The 22,754-nt window shown below is 42.0% G+C and overlaps 1 protein-coding gene across 1 annotated transcript in view; it reads left to right on the top strand.

Annotated features, from left to right (window-relative positions):
* The window catches only part of Cpe (carboxypeptidase E), a gene marked incomplete at its 5' end in the record, with an annotated part of 109,010 nt that extends 90,332 nt beyond the window's left edge, over window positions 1-18,678 (top strand). Inside the window, 6 exon segments of the mRNA XM_005373897.2 lie at window positions 3,814-3,931; window positions 5,077-5,259; window positions 7,623-7,762; window positions 13,541-13,640; window positions 16,134-16,252; window positions 17,853-18,678. Coding sequence (XP_005373954.2) covers window positions 3,814-3,931; window positions 5,077-5,259; window positions 7,623-7,762; window positions 13,541-13,640; window positions 16,134-16,252; window positions 17,853-17,951 — 759 coding nt within the window.
* Window positions 18,679-22,754: the final 4,076 nt, after the last annotated feature.

Genomic DNA, 22,754 nt, shown 5'->3' with positions numbered 1-22,754 from the left:
TAACCCAGGTGGACAGGGTATCTGATTGGCACCTTTGGGCAGGTACTGTTCTTTCCGGCCAGCATGCCCTTCTCCTGCCTCAGATGAATTTGCATCATATTGGCATAGTCTCTCTTAGATGTTTTCATGTTTCTAGCTCAGGCAATACTTCTTATAAGATGTTTATGGTACACTTTTTTAATAAGAGTTTTTATTTTAGCCGGGTGTGGTGGCGCACACCTGTAATCCCAGCACTCGGGAGGCTGAGGCAGGAGGATCGTTGTGAGTTGGAGACCAGTCTGGTCTGCAGAGTGACCTCAAGGCCAGCCTGAACTGCACGGCGAGACTCTGTCTCAAAAGGACCAAAAAAAAAAAAAAAAAAGAGCTTTTATTTTAAAATTCTTAATGCCACAACTTTTCCTAGACAAAGAAAACTGCCAAAATTATAGTATTTTTCCTGGGACATAAGTAAGATTTCTGTATTTTATATTCAATCATTTCCTATATTTTGGTCATCTTTTCCTTTTTCCATTTTTGTCATTAAGAATGAGACAATGTTTTGACCCTACCCAGTGGGAGACATACAGTAGCTATTTCACGAATGTCACTCTATAGTCTTCTTTTTTTTTTCTTTTTGTTTTTGGTTTTTCTCCGGTACCGGGAACCGAACTCACAACCTTGCGCATGCCAGGCAGATGCTTTTGCCACTGAGCTAAATCCCCAGCCTCTATAGTCTTCTTTTTCCCAATCCCTCTCAGCCTTGTATCTGTATCAGAGAGCTTTAAGTTTTAAGGGTTATTCAGTGTGGTGTGCCGAGCACTCTGGGTCGGGAATGCTGAGCAGTGGGTGCTGATTTTGGCACTGCTCTTGAGACTCCCCACTCGGGACTGATGTGCTCCCTGCTCCTTGAAGCCTCTGACAATGGAGATCTGGTCTTCCTCTCCCTGACTTCTTTCCGCAGAGGCATTCTCACCTGCCCTGAGCTCACAGCCTGGCCACCCCCATGTTATGTGGGCTCAGCACGGGAATCTTGGCCTGGATTGCTTGAAACCATTGTGGATTAAAATACACCCAATAATTTATTGGGGTTACACTTGTGTTTAATGCCTGGAGTTGTGAAGAGAATGAATAAATACAGCTTCAACATATTTTAAGAGCCAAAGCCACCGAATTCTAGAGTATACACAACATTAGGGTTATATTGTCCGTCTCTAAATGGAAGCTTGGAAGATGGGTCACAAATAGTGTTTGAGTGTATCAGGACCTTGTTCTTCGGGGTACCAGAGTGATTCACTCTGTGGATCATTTATACATGTGGTTATGGTACCCAAGGGGTCTTGGCATTTAGTTAGTTTATAAGGCTCTGTTCAGAGGCAAAGAGACAGTCGCTTTAGTTTATCAAATTGTGGAATTGACTTGCTTACTTTCAAACATAATAGTAAAAGCATTTTAGCAGTAGTATATGGTTATACTACTGCTAGCTAACAAGGGGCTGGGGATGTGGCTGAGCGGCACAAGCGCCTGCCAGGCAAGTGCAAGGACCTGAGTTCAATTCCCGGCACCAAAACAACAACAACAAAACTAACAATAGGCCAAACTTACTAGCTTTCTGCAACTTTTTGTGCTTGGGACTGTATCTTTGAGCTTGTTCCAAAATATTTTAAAAAATATTTTAAATTATAAAATTATTGTTTTATTATAAACAGAGATAAAGCAAATAAATAGGAAGAAAAAGAACCTATTGTCTTATAGTCTTCAGTGACTATCCACATTTTTGTATGTATGCGCCCAAATTATTTTCCATGAATGCCTTGATCTATAAACATATGGCGGCATATTATGCATCCCATTTTGAATACTTTCAGATAAGTAATAAGTACAGGGTAATGTCTGCTGCCTCCCTGCTAAAACTAACCTGTGTGCTCGAGGCCAGCCTGGGTTACAGAATAAGACCCTGTCTCAAAAAAAAGCACCTAACCCTCAGATTCCTACGAAACGGGGACCTTGTGGTGCTCAGTAAAATAGTGCATATGAGAGCTGCTCATAAACAGAGCAGAGCTACGCAAATACAGAATCCCGTTACAGACACTAGAGGCCCTTAGAGTTTCTGTCTTGAACAGTATGAATCACATCTGCAGTAAAAGCTTTTCTTTCCCTCAAGCACGTACTTAGGGTTTGCGAGTCTTCCTAGTGGCTCTTAAATACTCATCACATAAAGTGTCAGGTTAATTCTTCAGTAGAAATTTCTTCTTTTTTTTCACTTCCAAGATATGAGGGCCTGTGAATTACTCCAAGGACTTAATATAAATTCTGTTTTAAAAATTAGATTGTATTGGTACATTTTAGATATACGTAATGGTCACGTTCATCACAGAGGATTTGTACCTGTACATGATAGAACTTGTTTTTCTGCCCTATTCCCCTCCCTGCCCTTCAGCCCCTCCTCTCCTTTAACATAAATTCTTGAAACACTTTTTCCTGTTTTTCAAATTTAAGGTTATCATTCTACAGTAAGCTGATACTTTACAGTCAGATCTTAAAGAAAATCTAGTATTCTTTTATAAAGACGGTGTTGTTGAAGAAGAATTGGAAAATTAACATAAATTGGAAATAAATCTACCATGTGTATGACCCATAACAGAGAAAGAATCATTTTCTGTAGTTCAACTGTTTTCTGTTTGTCTTGTGCTTAACTGTTATTGACAAAGATATGTAAATCATTACAGATCAGACAGTGTCCCAAAATTTGTGATTTTCATGCTGGTTTTCAAGCCACAGAGAGAAAAACTGACTGTCCCACAAGTCTACTGTCCCACAAAGTAGAATGTTCAAGGAAATTTAAATATGATTGAAATACTTTTAAATACAACTCTGAGAAAGACCTTGGGAATGCTGCTTGTATAGAAACTTCTGTTATTCTGTGAAAACAGTCACAAAATGGTTAAAATATGAACAGCTTGAACTGGATGTAGTGGCGCATACCTATAATCCCAGCACTTGGGAAGCTGAGGCAGGAGGATTGTTGTGAGTTCGAGGCCAGCCTGGGCTACAAAGTGAGTTCCAGACTAGTCTGAACTGCAAAGTGAGACCCTGTTTCAAAAAGACAAAAAAAAAAAAAAAAAAAAAAAAGAACTGCTTCTAGTTTCTATTATTTACTTATTTAGTCTTTTTGAGACAAGGTCTCACTATGCAGTTCAGGCTCACCTTGAACTCACTTTGTAGCCCACGCTGGCCTTGAACTTGCAGTGATCTTCCTGCCTCAGCCTCCCAAGTGTTGGGATTACCGGTGTGTGCCACCACACCCAGCTAGCTTCCAGTTTTAAAAATACTTTTTTATGTCTTTCTGTCAATTGATCAACCAAAGATGATCAAATTTATTGAGACCATAATGTTAAGTGGAAGGAATCAGACACACAAGCTTAAAGAACTCGTGGGTTTTCTTATATGAGAAGCCCAAAGTATAAATAAGTTAAAGAGCAAAATGAAAGATACTAGAAGAGGGGCTGGGGATTTAGCTCAGCGGCAAAGCACCTGCCTGGCAAGCGCAAGGTCGTGAGTTCGGTTTCCGGTACCGGAGAAAAACCAAAAAGACAAAACAAAACAAAAAAAATAAAAGATACTAGAAGACAGCAACATAGATCTTTTGCTAAAGAGAAGGGAACCAAGCGATGGGGCGGGGAGAGGAGAGGGAAGAAGATGTAAAAAAAATTGAGATGTGTTTTGTACACGAACCAATTCCCCACAATGAATGTAATAATATGTACTGCAAACATGGAATAATAAAAGTAAAAACTGAGAAGTTGTAATCCCTTAAATCTCTGATCTTTACCACAGCTTGCTCCTGAGACGAAGGCTGTCATTCACTGGATTATGGATATCCCTTTTGTACTTTCTGCCAACCTCCATGGAGGGGACCTGGTGGCCAATTACCCGTATGATGAGACGCGGAGTGGTAGGTGTCCCTCCTGCTTCTCTGTGTGGATCAAAGCTCATGGTTCCTATAGGAAAGTTTACCGGATGATTTCTATTATATTTTTCAAAGAAGCAGCTATTAAGTGAATTTGCCTATAGAAATACATTTGTGTAAAGACATCCTACATTTATTAGGCAGGAAGAAATTGTAACTGTTTTCAAAGTTTAGGTGAAAAGAGACATAATCTTAATAGAAACCTTAGATGAGCTTGGGTTTTGAGTCAGTCCTGGACCCTGCAAAAATGAAGAGATTATAGAAGCTGCCTAGTGTTGTTTACAAGATGGTTTAAGAATGGAGGTAGCCTCAGATGAGGGGTTAGGGCCCGTGTGTGTCTCAGGACCCTCTCACATTTATGCAGTAGGATCACTTGTGTGTGTGTGTGTGTGTGTGTGTGTGTGTAAGTGGTGCTTTGGTTTTCTCTAGTTTTAGTTAAGCTTCCAGCAAAGCCAACTGCAGCTAATCTTTGGTGCTCCAGGAAATTTCCTGCTGTGGATCCCTTCTCAGGGGCCATTGAAGATTAAGCTGTCTGTAAACACAGGATGACAATTTTAGAGACTGGAAACTGAGATTTCAAAGCAGTCTGGTTAAACAGTCCTGTAAATAAATGTAGAGGTTTTTGTGGTGTATCCATAGCTGGGAAACTTGTGAGACAGATATATTTTATAATACATGATAAGAATATGTGGTATCAGGTAGGCATTCTGCTATCATACACATAGGAGATATCAAAAAAAAAACCAAATGCTGAGTAATATGTGTGAGAGTGTCTCGTGGTGCTACAAGTTTGATAAGAGTGCATTTTTTTAAAAAATAAAATCTTTCACAATGGAAATCTTGCTGTTCTCCCTGGTCTAGTCTGCTATGACCTCATCCCCTTCAGCTCCTTGTGAGATTTTCACTTCACAAGTAGAATGTGCTTTCTTCTCAGTTGCTGCTTTTGCGTATTAGGAATGGAGGTTATATAACCCAAAGTCTAAGTGTAATTGTTTACTTTCACCCCTTTCCCATAGCAGTGTAGCTGAAAAATAGATCAGCAGGAGCTCACTACCGAATCACTGCTCAGCAAACAAGTACTGCTCCGTATTCTGTGTCAGTTCCTTCCATATTGTGGGCTCTTTTTCTAGGTAGTGCTCATGAATACAGCTCCTGCCCAGATGACGCCATTTTCCAAAGCTTGGCTCGGTCATACTCTTCCTACAACCCGGCCATGTCGGATCCCAATCGGCCACCTTGTCGCAAGAATGACGACGACAGTAGCTTTGTAGATGGGACAACCAATGGTGGGGCTTGGTACAGTGTACCTGGTGGTGAGTGTCCATGTCGCATTCTGATTATGTGGTATTGGCCTCTTTATATTTACCGTTTAGATTTACAGAGTGACTGACATTTGGAGAATCTTCACTCTTCATCACTCAGAAGACTGAACCTACAGTTCTCACTTTCAAGTTAATTTTACGCATGAATAATATGTAATTTAGTTTTTTAGATTTTTTAAAAAAAATCAGGTCACTAAATAAGGCGTACAGAAAACAAACTGAAGATGTTGATTGGGAAGATAGAAACTGAATATTATTAATTACCCTTCTTTTAAGTCCAGGCCTTAGGCAAGAAGATCGTATCCTTATTATTGGTTAGTCAGATTTAACTATAGGTAGATGCATATTTTATCAGGTATGCGTGGCGTTTGTGCATCTTGGTGTGCACACTTTTTCATTTTTTTAAAAGATGGGATAGGGCACTATTTGACACAGATTATGTAGTTTGTACGCACTCGGTAATAACACTATTAGGTCAGGAAGGGTTTTACCTGTTATATAGCATGTGCAAAGGGGGAAGCCACGTGCAGGACCGCAGCTGGGGGAGCCGCTTTCCCAAATCAAGACTCTCCTCTCTCCTGCTTTGTCCTCACACGGACTCCGCAGAGCTCTTACTTTTATCACTGTGCCAACCACTAGCCATTGGCACGATACCTGTCTCAGCCAAGAAGGAAGAGTGAAATATAATGATATTGGCACATTTTGAAAAATTCTCTGCCTAACAAAGATTTTCTGTGGCAACAAGAAAGAGAATTAGGTCAGTGGCAGCAGGTAATTATAGGAATTTGTTAGATAAGCTTACTTTTGTTGTGTTATGCCCTAAGAAAAATATTCTTTCTGTTTTTTTCTGGTAGATGTTTATTTGGCTTTAGTTTATAGTTTATATTTAACCAGATCAGATTTAGTGCATTGTTGTTCCTTATAACTTGAGAAATAAGATCTATGTCAGATTTAGGATGTAGAGTAAGTCAAATATGTCAGACGGGAAGGAATTTTACACCTTTGCTCATATAAAAACTTTAGTAATTCCATTGGAATTAACTTTTGGAACAAATAGCGCATTATTCACATAGTATCAAGTAACTTATATTAGTAAAATACTGATGACAATAATATTAGCAATAACAATATTAGTCAATGATTATTTCCCACAGTAATCAAACGAGACATCTTTGATGGTTCTTTAGCTTTCTCTATAGAGAATAAAATCACTGTCTTGAGCCAAGTTTTCTGGAAGCAGAACCTGAGACAGTGATTTAGATGTTTTTAACTTCGGGGTTGGGGGGGCACTCTTTAGGAGAGCCCTGTAGCAAAATAAGGGAAGCAGGGAAGGAACAAGATAGAGCTGGGGAAGTTGTATCCTCAGGTAATGGCCAGCCTTGGCCAGAGCTGTTGGGAGCAGGACCTGAAGAGTAACTCAGGGCAGGTCTGTCCTTTAGGCAAGGAAACCAGATTCGGTGACTGCCTATCCGTTAGCCACTGTTCCATGCTGCTGGTAAGGAATGGGAGGTGTAATCTCTCAACCCAGGTGGCTTCCATCAGAACGTCTCCAGGAAAGAGCGGGCAGTTAAGAGCTCTTAGCAGCCACCACTTATGGCAGCGTGGTGGCTGGTACGTGGGCTCTGTAAAAGTGATCTGATGGACACCAGCAGCATCCACTACTAATCTTAATCAGATTCAAATTAAAATTGTTTTGGGTGCAGAATTTCCTGTCTGGTAAAGCTTGAAGTTATTAACATGTCCTATGAGTGGTAGATACTCAGAGATGATTGAATTAGATTTTTTTTATGGTGCTGAGGGTCAAACCCAAGCCTTGTGCATGCAAGGCAAGAGCTCTACCACTGAGCCACCTCCCCGCCCAGAGATTATGGAATTAATATGTAGTGTGTTTTCAAGACCCCTGACCCCTTAGAATTGCCTGTGACACTGGTTGGAGTGAAGGAGAGAATGGTGGGCCGGATCATCTCTCATGACTCTCCAAGTTCCTCCCTGACAGAAGGTGCCTTGAGAAGGATGCGCTTTTTTCTTTAATGGGTCTGCAAGGATTGGGACTTTCACCTTGTTGTCCCTTTCGAAGCTCATTTCAGCAATTGTGCAGAGTGGATGCCTTCTGCTTTCACACCCTGCAGGAGCAGTGCACGTAGCTAAATACTTAAGAACCTGAGAGAGATGGTGCTTTTAGGGTACTACTCACCTGTGTGTGCTTTCTGGTCCCCTGTGGTAGATGACTTCTCCGTGCTTTCCCAAAGGCCCCACCAAAGGGACTGTTGTTTTACTTAGCTCTGAGGGGAATGTAGAGCTATTCACGTATTGAACACCTGCATATATTGACTTTCCATTTGGCGTTTTGGCAGGAATGCAAGACTTCAACTACCTGAGCAGCAACTGTTTCGAGATCACGGTGGAGCTTAGCTGTGAAAAGTTCCCACCGGAAGAGACCCTGAAGAGCTACTGGGAGGATAACAAAAACTCCCTCATTAACTACCTTGAGCAGGTAAACACGGTGTCTAGCATCAAATGGAAGATGTAAGAGCACTTCAGTCTTGTGTACAGTAGTCTTTGAACAGGAGTCCTGTGCGGGGAAATCCATCTGAGCCTGAGTGAGGAGACGGTTCTTGGAACACAGGCACCAGTGACAGTTCAGATGGCTTTCATAGACTTTGTGGCTTATGTCCATTCACTGAGAACTGACTCCCTGGCATGTCGTGAAGTGAGACACAATCTTATTTTCATCTGTGTGTGTGTCTTAGTTACTTTTTTGTTCCTGAGAGAAAATGCCTGACACCAAAGGTAAAGGAGGAAAAGATAACTTGGCCCATAGTTTGTAGCAGTTTCGGTCTGTAATCAGCTGGCTCTAAGGCAGGGTGGCTCTAAGGCAGCAGATAGGCATTGCAAAGGAGAAACGGTTCATGGTGGGCAGAAGGTAGCAAAACAAGCAAGAGACCTTAGCAGCTTCCTTCTGCCCCTTTTACATTCTGTCTAGGCACCAGGATTGGGGTGGTGCCAAAGCAATCAGTGGACTGATTTAGTAATCACCCACCCTTAATCTTAGCATCCTTAATCCCAGCGTTGCACCATGAATCAATCACACACTGTAGACTGAGCCACCTCTGAGAAAGCCCCACCTATGCCCTTATGATGCTTTGGGAGGGCCTATGAAACCAAGCCATAACATAACATGTTTTATTCCACACAAAGGAGATCCTGAGACTGTCTCCTAGCCTGATCACACTGGGCCTGTGAGATGTCTCAGGCAGTGCTTGGACAGGAGTGAGGTAAATGGGGCACCTGTGGTGCAAACTGCAAGGAAAAAGTCACTCTCAGGGTCATGCAAGGAGGAACTGTGCTCCTGACAGTGGGCCCTGAAACTGTCCTGAGAGTCTCAGGCTCCTTAGCCTCAGGGTTACAATGATAGTTGATACTGACTGGGCACTTAACCTTTCCCAGGAACTGTTCTAACTTACACATACTAAGTACTACACGTAATAATTGTGTGTTTCATCCTCATGACAACAGCCCTGTGGGAGAAGTGATGCCACCATCCTCATCTGTAAAGTAAAGATGCAGAACTGGGACTCAGAGAGGTCCAGCCACTGGCCTGAAGCTATGCAGTCATGATTTAACGCAGGCTGTGTAGTTTTGCAGTCACTGTGCTGTAATGCCTCTCATGCACAATGCTGGACCTTGACCAGGGTTGCTTACGTAGTCACTCCATGGGGGTCCCTGTAGAATTTGGTGTGTGTTTCACAGTGTGCCAAAATAAAATACCCAGCCCGCTCAGACTGACCCGCCTGCTGCCAACTCATTCCCTGTGGAGCACATAGACATTGGCCCTGGGCCGTGGTGGTGGGAAGACCTCAAGCTGCCAGTGTTTGCATGCAGTGCCTTGACCAACCTCACATTCCATTCTGGATGTGGTCATTTACCCTAAAGTCAAGTAGAGTGATGTTGATTTCCCATGCCGATGGATAGTCCGGAGTAATTTGTTAAACTAATTTGGCATGGACAAATGCTGTTAAATCAAGTTAGCTATTTACGCACATACACACGCACATGCACCCAATTTACTTCTTAAAAAAATAAAACTAGCTTAGGAATTCTTTTGCACGTGTCTATATCCATGTGATACCTTACTGAGAGGGACTGCCCTGAAATAAATCTACTTATGATGAGTCCTGATTAAAGAACACTTCTGCAGGACTTTTTCAATCAATGAATTCCAGCTTCATGTTAGCAGGAAAATATCATTCATGAACAAAAAACTAAGACTAATTTAGAATATTGCTGAGAACCCTACAGAATGTTGTATTTAAGTAGAGCTGAATTGGTTCCAAGAACAAAGTTAACTGAAAAAAAAAAAGTATTTTTGGGTGGAGGAAGCAAGATGGGGTTATTTGGTGTGTTTCCCACTTGAATGTCACAGAATGCTGCCCTACTGTAGTGCTTTATTCTGTACACATTTATTTCAGCAGATATATTGAGCTACTTTCATGTCGCAGGCCCTCTTTGAAGCACTAGGAATAGTGACCTGACCCAGGTTTCATGTTAGTGGGTCAGAAATTGGCTGCCTAGTCACAGATGCTAAAACAAGTATACCTACAAGAGGCCATGGGTGGACAAGAAAGGTCCCTAAACCCAGTTGTGGGAGTTCAGAAAAAGCTTCTTAGAGCTGTATTTATTATAGTCTTTGTCAGTAAGGCCATCATCCCCATCAACAATGGAAAAACAGGTTCAGCTGCTGCATAAGTTGTCTCAGTTCTTGAGAAAATAACAAGGCAAAACAAAATTTGTGCCATCAGGAAAGAGGAGAGAGAACATTTGTCATATTTATGGAGCTGGGTGGGTGTGCGTCCAATGCATCTGGTCGTAGAAACAGGCTGAAAGTGAGAGGGATGAAATTCTGTAATCCCGTTTCAAGCCACTTGGAATGAGAATTTGCTCTGTCCACTGATTCACATGATCGCCCTTGACTCGGCATGGTGTTTGTGGCAGGGTGTGTGCTGTGTAGGGGCGGGAAGAGTGGTGTCTGCCTGGAGAGCTTGTGCGGCTTAAGTCACAGAATATTCCAGTCCAGGGAATCAAAAGCCGATGAAAGATCCTTGAAGACTGCCAGAAGCTGTGTGTTGGAGTTGTTTTCTCAGCAGCAGTGTCTAGTGATTAGTACTGAACAGCTGGGCCTACAGTCTAAGCACGGACTAGTTGACAACTCATGGAAAACAGGTGATGAGAAGATCTAACTCTCTAATTGGTTGAGAGGAAATCTCTTGCGGAGTTTTAAAGAGATGTTTTCAGGAACTAGAATGGTAAAGCTAATTAGAGTAGATAGTTTGCCCAGAGGAGTTTCCCATTCAACAGCTTTGGGACCATCTGGTGTCAAAATTCTCAAAGACTGTTTCAAAGAATTGTTCACAGGAAGCCGGGTCAGAACCATGTGGTTTGCCATTGAGTCACACTCACTTCAGAATACCTGAAAGCTGGAGGACCCTGCTTTAAGGGTGACGCTTCAGAACACAAGAGTTTAAAGGCCACTGATGTAAATCGAACTAAGCAGCCATGAAGGATCTAACGGATGCCTTCGTATCCTTGCTTGAAATTGAAATGTCCTGAGGCCTGGAGAGAGGATATTACAGGAGGGACAGGTTGTGGTAAAACAGCTTCTCTAAGTCATGAGTGAAATTGCAACTTCTGTGATTTCCTTTGCAAAAGCCGTAAGTGACAGTGATTTCCAATCCGAATTCCTGGTTATTTAGGACAGCTCATAACACTTCCATTGAGATTTATTACTACGGTGGAGTTTTTCCACTGAAAACAGAAAAGTTGGCTTCTTGGACAAAAGAATAAAAAAAAATTAAAATTTAAAGAATAATGAAAAGACATCAGAAAAAAGTTGCCATAATCGACACATTGCAAATAAACCTTTAGTTCTTTGATTATGAAACTGCGTACTGTGGTGTAAGTCCTGGTTACAAAGGCGGGAAGCCCTGACTTTTCATGGGGTGTGTTTGTGTCTAATGCAGATGAACTGTGTTTCTGAGGTATTTGCTTCTCTTCCAGTGTTCAGGAAATGTAAAGCTTTCGTTTCTTGGAGGTTTATAATGATGATACCAGGATTACTGTGGCTCAAGATGAGTAAAGTACTTACAAGTGAATAGTTCCTTTTGCAAGCTAAGATCATTTTGGATTTTGTTGAACAGTTCTCAACAGAAAATCTCAGTCCCAGTTCAGAAATTTGAAATTCGTATTTTATTCTTTGATTTTCTGCCCCAGGCCCTCTGTGTATCTTTCTCTTTTCTTCTTTACAATTTCTTTTTCTTTCTGATTAGGAATGAACCTCTCATCTTTTCATTCAGAAAGCTAACTTGTCATGTTTTCCAGTAAATAAATTTCAGTCTTTCAGTGTTGGTCAGTTAGTTCCTAAATAAATTTTGGAAAAAAATTAAAGATCTCCTAAGTTCCATATCTTTAAAAAAGGTGTTTGTTTTTGCCTCACTATACCGGTGTGATTAAAATGATCATTCTTTTTTTCTTTCTTTGTGGTACTGGCTATTGAACCTAGCACCTTCATACTGAGCTACACCTGCAGGCCCCTCCCCCCTTTCATTTGTCATTTTGAGATAGGGTCTCACTACATTGCTAGTCCAGGCTGGGCTGGAAACTCATGAACCTTCTGCCTTAGCCTTCCAGAGTACTGGGATCACAGGCATGTACCGCCACACATGGCTGTTATTTCTAACAACAATGTTTTTATTATTTGTAGTAAAATTTATACTACTTGTAATAAGGTTTTTACCATTTTAAAATTGTATTTTGAATTGCTATTTTTATAGGATTTTAGAGTTTTTTATTTTAAAGAGAACAAAAACACAATAACAGTAACAATAACAACACAGACAAAAACAAAGCAAAGCAAAAACAATAAAAGTGATACAGGGTTTCAGAACAAAATGATAGGAATTATCAGTGGTTGTTATATTACATATTGTTATCTTCAGCAAAATTGCTCAGATTATCAGCTGTAAGAATGCAAGATTTATCAAACCATTAAAGAGAATAAAAAATAATAAAAAGGACATAAGAAACGATACAGGGCTTCACTAAACAAGAGGGTAAAAATTCTCCAATGGTTGTGGAGATTTTTTAAATGAAAAAGGCAATGCAAAAATTATTGTTAATAACCAGGGGCATCTCTTTGTGTGTGGTCTTTTTTTAAACCGGGAATTCAACTCAGGACCTTGTGCTTGCCAGGCAGGCACAGTGCCGCTGAGCTATATCCCCAGTCCTCTGATAAAACATTATTATATAACTGCTATGTTTTTTTTGTCTGATCATAAAGGAATACTTGAGACTTGTTCTACCTTCCACAAGGAAATAGCCAAGTACCATATCAAAAAATTTGCACTTTTTAGGGCCAGGTTGGGTGAGGAACAGGCTGAGTATTTGGGAGGCTGGGGCATATTGTGTTAAGTAACCGAGTTTAATGAATTCTATTTGATATTCCAGAAGGTGTACTTCTGTAAAGACTTGGAGATATTCTGTGTTACTTCAAACATGTATGGACTTTGAGGAATTATCTTTTAACAGGAATTTTCTTTTTTTTTAAAGAAAAAAGCTGCTTTTGTAGTTTGTACTGCAATGCTTAGCGGATGTTAGAGCTTAATTCCTGGTATTGTTCCCGATAGCAACCCTGTGCTTCCCCTCTAACTCAGCAACCGATTTTCAGTTCAAAGTTCGCTAATATTTTATGCCACTCATGTTTAGTCAACATATTTCATTAATGGGTTTAGTACAGAAGTAGACACAGTGTGTGTCTTCTCATCCAGAATGAAGTAATATTAATAAGCTATAATATTTCTATTACCTATGGCATATTCTTTTGTGACATATGTAGTTTTTATGAAATGTCTATGTCTTTCAGGAAAGATATGTATCTACCTACATATATGTCTGAGTTTAAAAGCAAGAGATAGTGCTGAAATGTGCTGAAAGTAAAACTTTATAAACATGTAATTTTTTTTTTTGTTATTTAATGTGCTTTAACGCCTTCCTTTGACCCAGAATGAGGTATTAATTTTCAAAGTACTACTTGTTTTTCTATTTGAGAAAAAAGCCAAGTAAAGAGTTCACAAAAACTATACTGGCCATTGGAGTGTGTTTTGATGAAAGTGCAGCTTTGGGCATCTGTTGTTTTTTGTTAGAGAACAGAGAGATGCTCGATATGAAACATATTTAGGCCTTTTCTAATGCGAGGACTCGGCTGTTCTTAACTGTGCAGATACACCGCGGAGTGAAAGGATTCGTCCGAGACCTGCAAGGTAACCCAATTGCCAATGCGACCGTCTCCGTGGAAGGAATAGACCACGATGTCATATCTGGTGGGTCTTCTTTGCCGCGGTCCGGAGGCTCTAGCATTGTGTCCAAGCGCATATTTAATAATAGTCATGATTATAATTCTTGTGCTATTCCAAGCAAAACAGATGAGCGTTTCCTTCAATCTCTGCCTCAGCTGTGGTCCAGGTAAAGAGTCCCGCAGGAGAGCAGGTGCGGCGGGGACTCGGGCTGAGGCTGTGTGTTGCAGTCGGGGTGCAGCAGGGGGCGCCCTTCGCCCAGCCCTCTTGCAGAACTGCGCGGTGGTGTAGTCGTGCATGGATGTTCCGGCAAAGGAAAAGCGAAGCAGCTGAGGACAGTGACTTTCGGGTCTCTGTGAATTGCTGGGCAGTAGGAGGGAGCGAAAAAAGAAGAGTAACTCCTGGCCAGCTGTGTTCTAACACATTTCTCTTGATCCTTAAAATACACGCAGTGACTCCAGGGGGAGCAGGATGTTACGGGGTTGAGCCGGGACCTTGTGTCAGTTCTGGCCGGGTACAAAGCCCCATTCTCGTTTTCTCAGTTTGGGGAATGTGAGGTATTTTCCTGTAAAGCTGCCAGTTCCTGTTAAACCTCAACCCAACCCATGTTAGTCACACCGTCACTCCCCGGGATCTTTACAACGACAATAATAGCAGGGATTTTCTAGCCATAAACTTTTACAATATTTTAGGCTTTGTGAGCAGTTAACCTTTAGCTTATCTTTCAAAGCACTTTAGATGCTTGTTTTTCCTAACCTCTGTGCTTCGAGCTTGGATTTTTTTTTTCCTTTAACATTTTTCCTCTAAAACTTCATTTGTTCATTCATGTAACAAATATTTATCCATATCCCACTAAGCGCCAGCATGCCTTCCCAATCGTCTCTCCAGAATCTGTGCCAAGATAGTACTTCCCCAACCCTCCCAGAGGGTGGCGCCCAAGTGCAGATGCCCCCTGGCCACAGGAAACCTGTTCTCTGCTAATCCTGCTGTGCTGTCCGGATCCTATTTTTTCTGCCTCCCACAATGCAAAAAGTGTGGAGAAATGTAACCCAGGGAATAGAAATGATTTCTCAGGTGTGGGCTCTGGGACACTCCAGCTTACTGAGGGAAGGATAATAGGAAGGAACTAGCAGTAGGAAGCAAGTCAGGTGGAAAGAAAATGAATTGTGTTGTCCTGGAAGTCCAGAAGCGTCTCAAGAGGGAGAGAGTGATTAAGTGTCAAGATGACCCTTGTGAATCAGCAGTCTGGGGACGCTACAAAATCTATTTCAGTGGAGTGAGTAGTGGCGGCCCCTCAGGAGGGGGCCCGAGAGACAATAGGAAGAGAGCCACTGGGGATGGAGAAGACTGACAGATCTTTCCAAGAATATTGCTGTCAAGCACAGAAGATAAATGTGTTACTAGCACAAGGGAGATGTGTGGGCTAGAGGTGGGTTGGAAACTGTGGGCACTGGGGCTGCATTATTTTTTTCTGATTGTATCTGTTTTCTGAGAGAAATAAGATGTAAAATATCAATAGAGAAGATGATGAGGTGTTAGTAAAAAGGAGAAAGCATGAATTGCCTACTAGAACCTTTAAGGTTAACGTGTGGCCTCTCCAACCAGCGTTATCATCACCCTGGAGGGCTGGGCGTACAGAATCTCAGGCCTCATCCTGGAGCTAGGGAATCAGATTTTGCGTTTTACCAAGTTTCTTGGGTTACTGCTGTGTACCTAAGCTTGAGAAGTGCTGGTTTAGGAAAACCCGAGACTGAATGGGCCAGAGAGATATAGAAGAAAGGTATCCTGACCTGTGTAAGGCTGGTGCTTATGAACTAGAGACACACCGGCATGGGTGTGCATTTTCTCAGGCTCCTCGTAGCCACCTGGAAATAGGTGTAGAGAGTTGGAAATTATCCAAGGTTGGTAGTTTTCCATATGCGTCTGAGTAAGGGAGCAAAACAAGCGCGTAGAGACACGAGCATGAGCCCGGTCAGTGGTAGGCTATGGAAACCCATCTAGGTTAGGAAGGAAGCTAGAAAAATGAAAAAGATGAAGCCACAGCTCTTCTTAAGACTTCTCTGGAGAGTTGTGAAAATTTCCTTTCTAGAAGGCACGCCAGCTGAATCTTTAAAAATCTAAATTCTGGTGAGGCTACCTTGAAACAGTGCTGTAGATTTGTAGACCATCCAGTCTCTCTCTGGCAAGAATCCGAGCGTGGTGCCAGGTGTTCTTACCCCACTCACCCCACTGCTGAGGGACTTTATGTACATTTTTACCTGTGTGACTCCTCACATGAGTAGCAGCTCCATGTCTTAGAAGTCTTATTGGACAATTTAATGTTAATATCTGTAAGATAGCTTTAAGAAATGAGACCTGCAGAGGAAGCTTCACGGTGCCGTAGAATTTCATCCAGTTTCCCATGTACTTTAAAAGGAAGGGCTCAGAGAAGTGGAACTGAGCTGTAGTGGGTCTTTAGATCACACAGCTATGAGTTTTGCGTCTGCCTGCAGTGTAGCTTGATGCTTTGTCTTCCTCTAGCAAAGGATGGTGACTACTGGAGACTCCTTGTGCCCGGAAACTATAAACTCACAGCCTCCGCTCCAGGCTATCTGGCAATAACAAAGAAAGTGGCGGTGCCCTATAGCCCAGCTGTTGGGGTAAGTAATCATAACAACTAAAGGACCATGATAACAATAAGCTAATAATTATTCAGCACCCACCACTACCAAGTATATTTAAGTGACATATTCAATCTTCATGATAACTCCCTGAATAGTTTTTTTTTTATTATTACCACTTAACAGCTGGGTAAACTGAGGCCCAACAAAGGTAAACGATTTGCCCAGGGTCTCAGTGGTGACTTAATACCATGCAACATGAAGAGATGTCCCCATTCCTCAGTTTTTGAAGAGATTCACGATACAACTTGAAGATACTGAGTTTTTATTTGCTGACCTTGGGTTCAGTATAAATGGGATTCTGGTGCAAGTGTCTTTTCATCTCTAGCACTTAGCGTAGTGCCTTACCCAGTAAATATTTTTTAAAAAACAGTGGTGCCTGCAGGTCACTTTGGGCGTTAGCTAAACATTTATTACAAGCATATGATGAGTACTACCAAAATCTGTGTCTTATTTAAGTCGATACAATTAATTTGGTTGAGAAAGCAATGGCAGTGATGACACATTTTACTTAGGACAGCCTTTTGCTATCATCTTTGTATGATACTATTGGGATTACACACAGGGTGGCCTGCAGGATTTCCAATCAAAAGGCGCACTTGAGAAAACTGTATTGTATTTTTCTTTATGTACCTGAAGTTTCGAGTACAAATGCTTGGTTTTGCAAACAAAATCTCTGGAGTTTTAAAACGGGTATTTTGCTTTTGACTGTGTGTGTGTGTGTATATGGACTGAAGTACATTTGGATGAATGAAAGCTGGAAAAAAGTATCTCTAAGAACAGGTTTATAAAAAGGATCAGCTATTTTGCTCAGGAGTCTTTCTCCCATGCTGTAGTCCAATGATGCGACCAGTGTAACCACATTCTAAGGTAACCAGGGGTTCAGATGGCGATAGCAAGGAGCTCTTAGTTCCACCTCTAATGGGGACCTGGGAAGGACCTGGGTTGGGGGCTGCACGTTTAGCCTTGCCCTATGCAGACTGTGTGGCTTCCTGTAGACCTGACCCTCCTATTGACATGGAGAGTGGGGTGTGTTTCCATCAGTTTCTTTAACAAATTTACATTTTTGGAAAGCAGAACCTTGCACGTTGGGACACCAGCAAAATGAACTCTATTTTGAATTCTTCTACTTCATAGGAGGAAATTTAAGCCCGAAGGAGGAGCTCATGGAATAGTCAAAGGCAGAGAATTATGAGTTACATTTTTTAAATGAGTGAAATAGGGGCAGGGAATTTCATTGTGTTATATCTGTCTTTTTTTTTGGTACTGGGACTTGAACTCATGACCTTGTGCTTGCCAGGCAGGTGCTGTGCCACTGAACTATATCCCCGGCAATATATCTGTCTTTAAAGCTACTAGATTGAAGCACAGTTCAAACATAATGGCTTTTAATTTTTCATCCTGAATGTGTATTTTGTTTAGTATGAGAGATTTTTTCAGATCTACTTTAATTCAAGTGGTTAGATTGATTTTATTCTTTAAGCTCTAAAAATCCTCTCATTTTTAAGGTTTGTATTTTTAAAAATATACAGTTTGATAATAGACACTCTTAATTTTTTTTTTTTTTGTTGTTGGACAGGTCGATTTTGAACTGGAGTCATTTTCTGAAAGGAAAGAAGAGGAGAAAGAAGAGTTAATGGAATGGTGGAAAATGATGTCTGAAACTTTAAATTTCTAAAAGGCTTCCAATTAGCTGCTTTTAATCTATCTATATGATGTAGTACAGTGTAATGTGGCCACTTTATTTTAGATTTTGTGCAGTTACTATTCACATTGATTTATATTTAATCATTTAAGTATTAATCAATATTACTTAAATAGACTCTTAGGTAAAAATATAAGAACTCAACCCATTTCATTCTTATATAGCATTCATTTGCCTACATATATTAGACAAAGGACTGCAGAAAAGGTCTAAGTAATCTTGCCAACTTAGGCTCAAGATCCAGTATTCCAGGTGTTGTTTGTAATACAAAACCTTTTGGCTAATTCTAGCTTCTAAAAATTAGTGAAGTTCTTGTAATGTAATTGGTGACAGTGTCACATAATGAATGCCATTGAAAAAAAAGACAACAGCTGTACCTTGGCCCTGTGAGCTCTCTATTGCGAGAATTAAATAGTTCAATATAAGTTGTCATCTGTCTCTTGTGTTGATTAGCTATATAAGCATGATCCTGATAATGCATTTTTGATGGGAAGAAAACGTACATGTCTACCAAGAGGTTTTACGAATGGAATGGAGACTGACTTGCTTATAATTATGGGGCAATAGTGTTATGTTAGTTAATCAGTCTGTTAACACTACTTCAGAGTTCAGGGTTTTCTCTTGGTTGTAGATTGGCCCAGAATTGCATTCTGAATTAATAAAGATTAAAAAATACTGAAGGAATAAAGATTAAAAAATACTCCATGGTGTGCATTTTAATTCTTTATGATGTTTGATTTAAAGTTGTGGTCTCCTATTAAAAAGTATTTCCTTGGGCTGGGGATTTAGCTCAGTGGCAAAAGCGCCTGCCTGGCAAGCGCGAGGTCGTGAGTTCGGTTCCCGGTACCGGAGAAAAACCAAAAAAAAAAAAAAAAGTATTTCCTTGATAGATGTGTCTCATTTGTTTATCTTCTACATTTTAATATTTATGGACTTCTGTATGCCAGTCAGTATATAGATTATGTATGTTATTGTGATAGATGAAAGGTTCTAAGTTCATGAATCTTATAGGTCAATTATGTACACAGAATTTAAATACACACACAAGTTAATATGTAATTATGCATTGTGATGAGTAAAATGAAAGAATAAAGTGCAGAGTGAAAGAACAATAAAGCAACCAAAATTAGATTGGATGAAGGGGGTCAGGGATGGTGTCTTAACCCAAAGAAGCTCAGAATAAAATATGAATGGGTGAAACTGTGCAGCGTTTGTAATAATAGACCCTTAAATGTATAATGGTGTAAATACAGCAGAAGTGTATTTCTTGCTGAGGTACCTGTATTGGGCAGAAGACTGAGAGGTGAAGTAGGTTTTCTTCGCAGTCTGTGACCACATCCTGGGACCCATTCTGACAGATCTGCCATCTGGTACACGCATACACCACGTTTGCATTGCTGGCCATTGTCGTAGTTAGTGGGAGAAGGGAAAATACATCATGTGGAGGCATTTTTACCAGGAGGCTTGGGAATGGTATACACCTGCTCACATCCTATGCCTAGCCTTGTTTTCCTTGGCTGTGGTGACTGCAAGGGGTTCTGGGAAATGTAGTCCTTCAGTGCAGTGGGGTAAGCAAGGAGAATGTGGACTTTGGTGAACATCTAACAGTCTCTGCCAAAAGAAAGGAACAAAAGGTGCAAAAGCACTGGGAAAGGAAAGAACATAGCTTGTTGGAAAAAAAGATTACCTGGAGAAGAGAGATGTAAGGGGTGGGAGGTAAAGCCCAGAAAGTAGACACGGACAAAATCCTGCAGGATCTTACAAACCAGAATGGAGGATTTAGGATTTTGTTTTTGGAATCACCGAAGCTAGGAAGTTATATGATCTAATTTATATTTTAAAGATCATCGTTGTAGCTATGCAGAAAATAGAGATCAGGTAGACATCTCTAGCAGCGGTCCAAAAGAGAGGTGACTTGGGAGTAAGAGGAATATCGGCAGCAGGACTGAGCTCTGAGAACTTAAAAAGTTTGCTTTGTCGGACACATCAGCACATACCTGAATCCTAGCTCTCCAGAAGGCTGGGGCAAAAAGGTCACAAGTTCGACCCCAGCCAACTTAGTGACTTGGCGAGACCCTTTCACAAAATATAAAATATAACATGCTGAGGATGTAGGTTGGCACGAAGGCCCTCGGACAAAAAGTTCGTTTTTTAGAGATTTATATAAGTCAGGATATAGTAAATTTCACTACTCTAAGAAGTAACCCCAAATCTCAGAGGTTCAACATAACAGTGATATATTTTACACGAAGTCTGTAGGTCCACATAACTCTCGTGAAAATTTGTCCTGCCCGCAGGAACTCAGTATGTTGCGCCCTTCCACCTCGGGTGGCTCTGCTATCTCAATGCAAGGGTCCTTCCCTCTCCTGACTTCCTCATAGGAAGAAGTAACGAGTCACTTCTGTGCTACCCATTGGCCAGAACTAGTTGCACAGCCTTGCTTAACTAAAATGCTTAGTGAACAGCACCATTGCTGCCATGGTCCTCCTTCCTGGTTACCAACAGAACTATGCTCTCCTTTTTCTAAATAGACGATTCAATCTACAAGGTGTTCGGGGGTGGGGAGCTGTTTGTACCTTGGGCATCTAGGACAAGGTCACTGCTGCTTGTGAGTTTGACAGGGCCCCACAAGAAGTGTACGCAGCTCAGGGAGCTGACGCAGAAAATGATTTGGCCTTCCCCTGAGATGATATGGACAACTCCCCTCTTGTTCTGCATGTAACACCAAGGCATGGTGTTCTGTTGAAGATTAGATGTTCTTTCTGTTCCACATCTTACTCTTCCCTTAAAATCCTCTGTAATCAGCCTCATGTGCTGGTTGTATAAGTAAATGCACTGCAGTTGTCGGGCAGTCCTTTCTCCCCTCAGGAGAGGGGGCTCCACCTGAAATCAGCTTTCTGCATCTTGCTCTTGTCTTCATTTCTTCATCCGCCACCATCCTCCCTCTGGAGTTTCAAGAGTGTCACTAGATAAGGCAACAAGGGAGTCACATCAAATCACGGCTTTCCGTTTCTGTTTTGGGACCTGCAAGGGATGCCGTGGTAGTCTCTAAATTGGGTCTGTGCATAGCCACTCCTGCCCCGGAGAGCAAAGGATTAAACAGACGGGCTTTATGTACCCCTCATGCCCAGCGCACAGGGGCAGCACTCCCGTCTGCATCAGTGCAGAGAAGGCAGCACCTGCTGCTCTGCCGCAACTCCGGAGTGCTGCTCAGCAGGTTTTACAGGCCCTCTGTCTTGCGGGTAGAAGACGCTTTGTTACTGGTTTCAGAATTGATTCTCCCCTCTTTCTCTTCTTCTCCGAGGCCCTAACTGCTTTCCTGAACTCCTTTTTTTTCCCCTTTGTCATGGAGACCCTGGAATCTGCACCCCTATCTCTTGTTACCACAGAAGGGAGGGAGACTGGACCTGAGTGGATTTCTCCTTGCGTTAGCCTGGAGGGACACCCGGCAGCTGTACTCACATTTTCCTGCCAGCCCCGGTCCTGTGGACTCGCCTAACTGCACAGAATGCAGGAAATGCGGGAGACAAGTAGACCTCACAGCCTCACACGGGGCCACACACACTGAGTGGCTGTGCACTTGGCTGTTGGCAGGGACTTCTTAGTTGTGTGCAGCCTGCCTGGCTGTCCGTCGTGTGTTCCCATTTTACCTAGTGAGGGCTCCAGTTCAGTGTTCTCAAGAAGGAAACCCCCTTTCCTGCCTTCATGTGCTGAGGGAGCTCTGAGAACAGCACTCTGCCTCTAGTCCCTGTGCATACCCTGTGACGCACTCACTTCTTCCCAGAGAATTCATTTAACCTATGTGATGACTTGTGTGTTGGTCAGGTGGAGTAAACCTATCCAAGGACCCCAGATGTCCTTTTCCTCCTTAGAGCCAGCTTTGGCTTGCCCTTGAGGCAGAGGTAGACTTTGGGGGTGTGTGTGTTGGGATGGAGGAGGAAGTTGGTGGGCACGTGATACTAAGAGGAGCTTTGGTCCACAGACCTAACATCATTTTCTCCAATAATTTATCATTAGTAAAGCTAACTTCTGCCTGTTGATCTCCGTTATCTTTCAAATGGTTCTGAACACAGGCATGAAAGAAATGAACACTTCTGTTATGGCTTGGGGCTTATTGTGCAAGGGGAACAATATAATACAGGACACATATTTAATATGATTATTTATAATAGTCACCCAAAGAATGATATACAAAAGAGTCCAGGAAAGCTGTCCACACACTATAGACCAAGAATCCAGCTGAGGGCTTGGATTCCATGGAAATGTCCTGCATGAGTCCAGCTGAAGACCTAGAGCTCATAACAGTGCCTCCCACAAATCCAACTGGAGGGCCAGAGCCCACGACAACCTCTCATGCAGGCCTGTTTCATGGATCTCTGCTGGGAAGGCCCGAAGGTCAGTGGTGGAATCTAGGAAGTCTGTGCCAGCAGGATGAAGGATCTGTGCTAGCAGGCTGAGGGATCTGCACTGGAGCCAGGAAGTGACACTCAGAAGAACCAGAGCTCCCCTGAAAGGCACAACAGCCATCCTCAGCAACAGTGAAGTCCTGAGCTCCTCTGATTATCAAGTTGGCTGAGTTCCCATCAAGGAAGCCAATGCAGTGAGCTTCTCCAGGAGACCGGCAGTGCACCATCTTCCCCTCTGCTTTCTCAGCTCCCAGCAGCCTCCTTCTCTTTCTCCAGTTCTGCCTCTTATGCTGCTGGTAAAAATCCCCAGATGGGCTCCCACACCCAGCACCACGCTCACTCAGTTCAGCTGGGGTTATAAGTTGACCAC

The sequence above is a fragment of the Chinchilla lanigera genome, unplaced genomic scaffold, assembly GCF_000276665.1.
Source record: "Chinchilla lanigera isolate Chin_1 unplaced genomic scaffold, ChiLan1.0 scaffold00002, whole genome shotgun sequence".
In the NCBI taxonomy this organism is placed as follows: domain Eukaryota; kingdom Metazoa; phylum Chordata; class Mammalia; order Rodentia; family Chinchillidae; genus Chinchilla; species Chinchilla lanigera.
The sequence above is the reverse complement of the archived record's forward strand: the minus strand, read 5'-3'. Positions and strand labels throughout refer to the sequence as shown.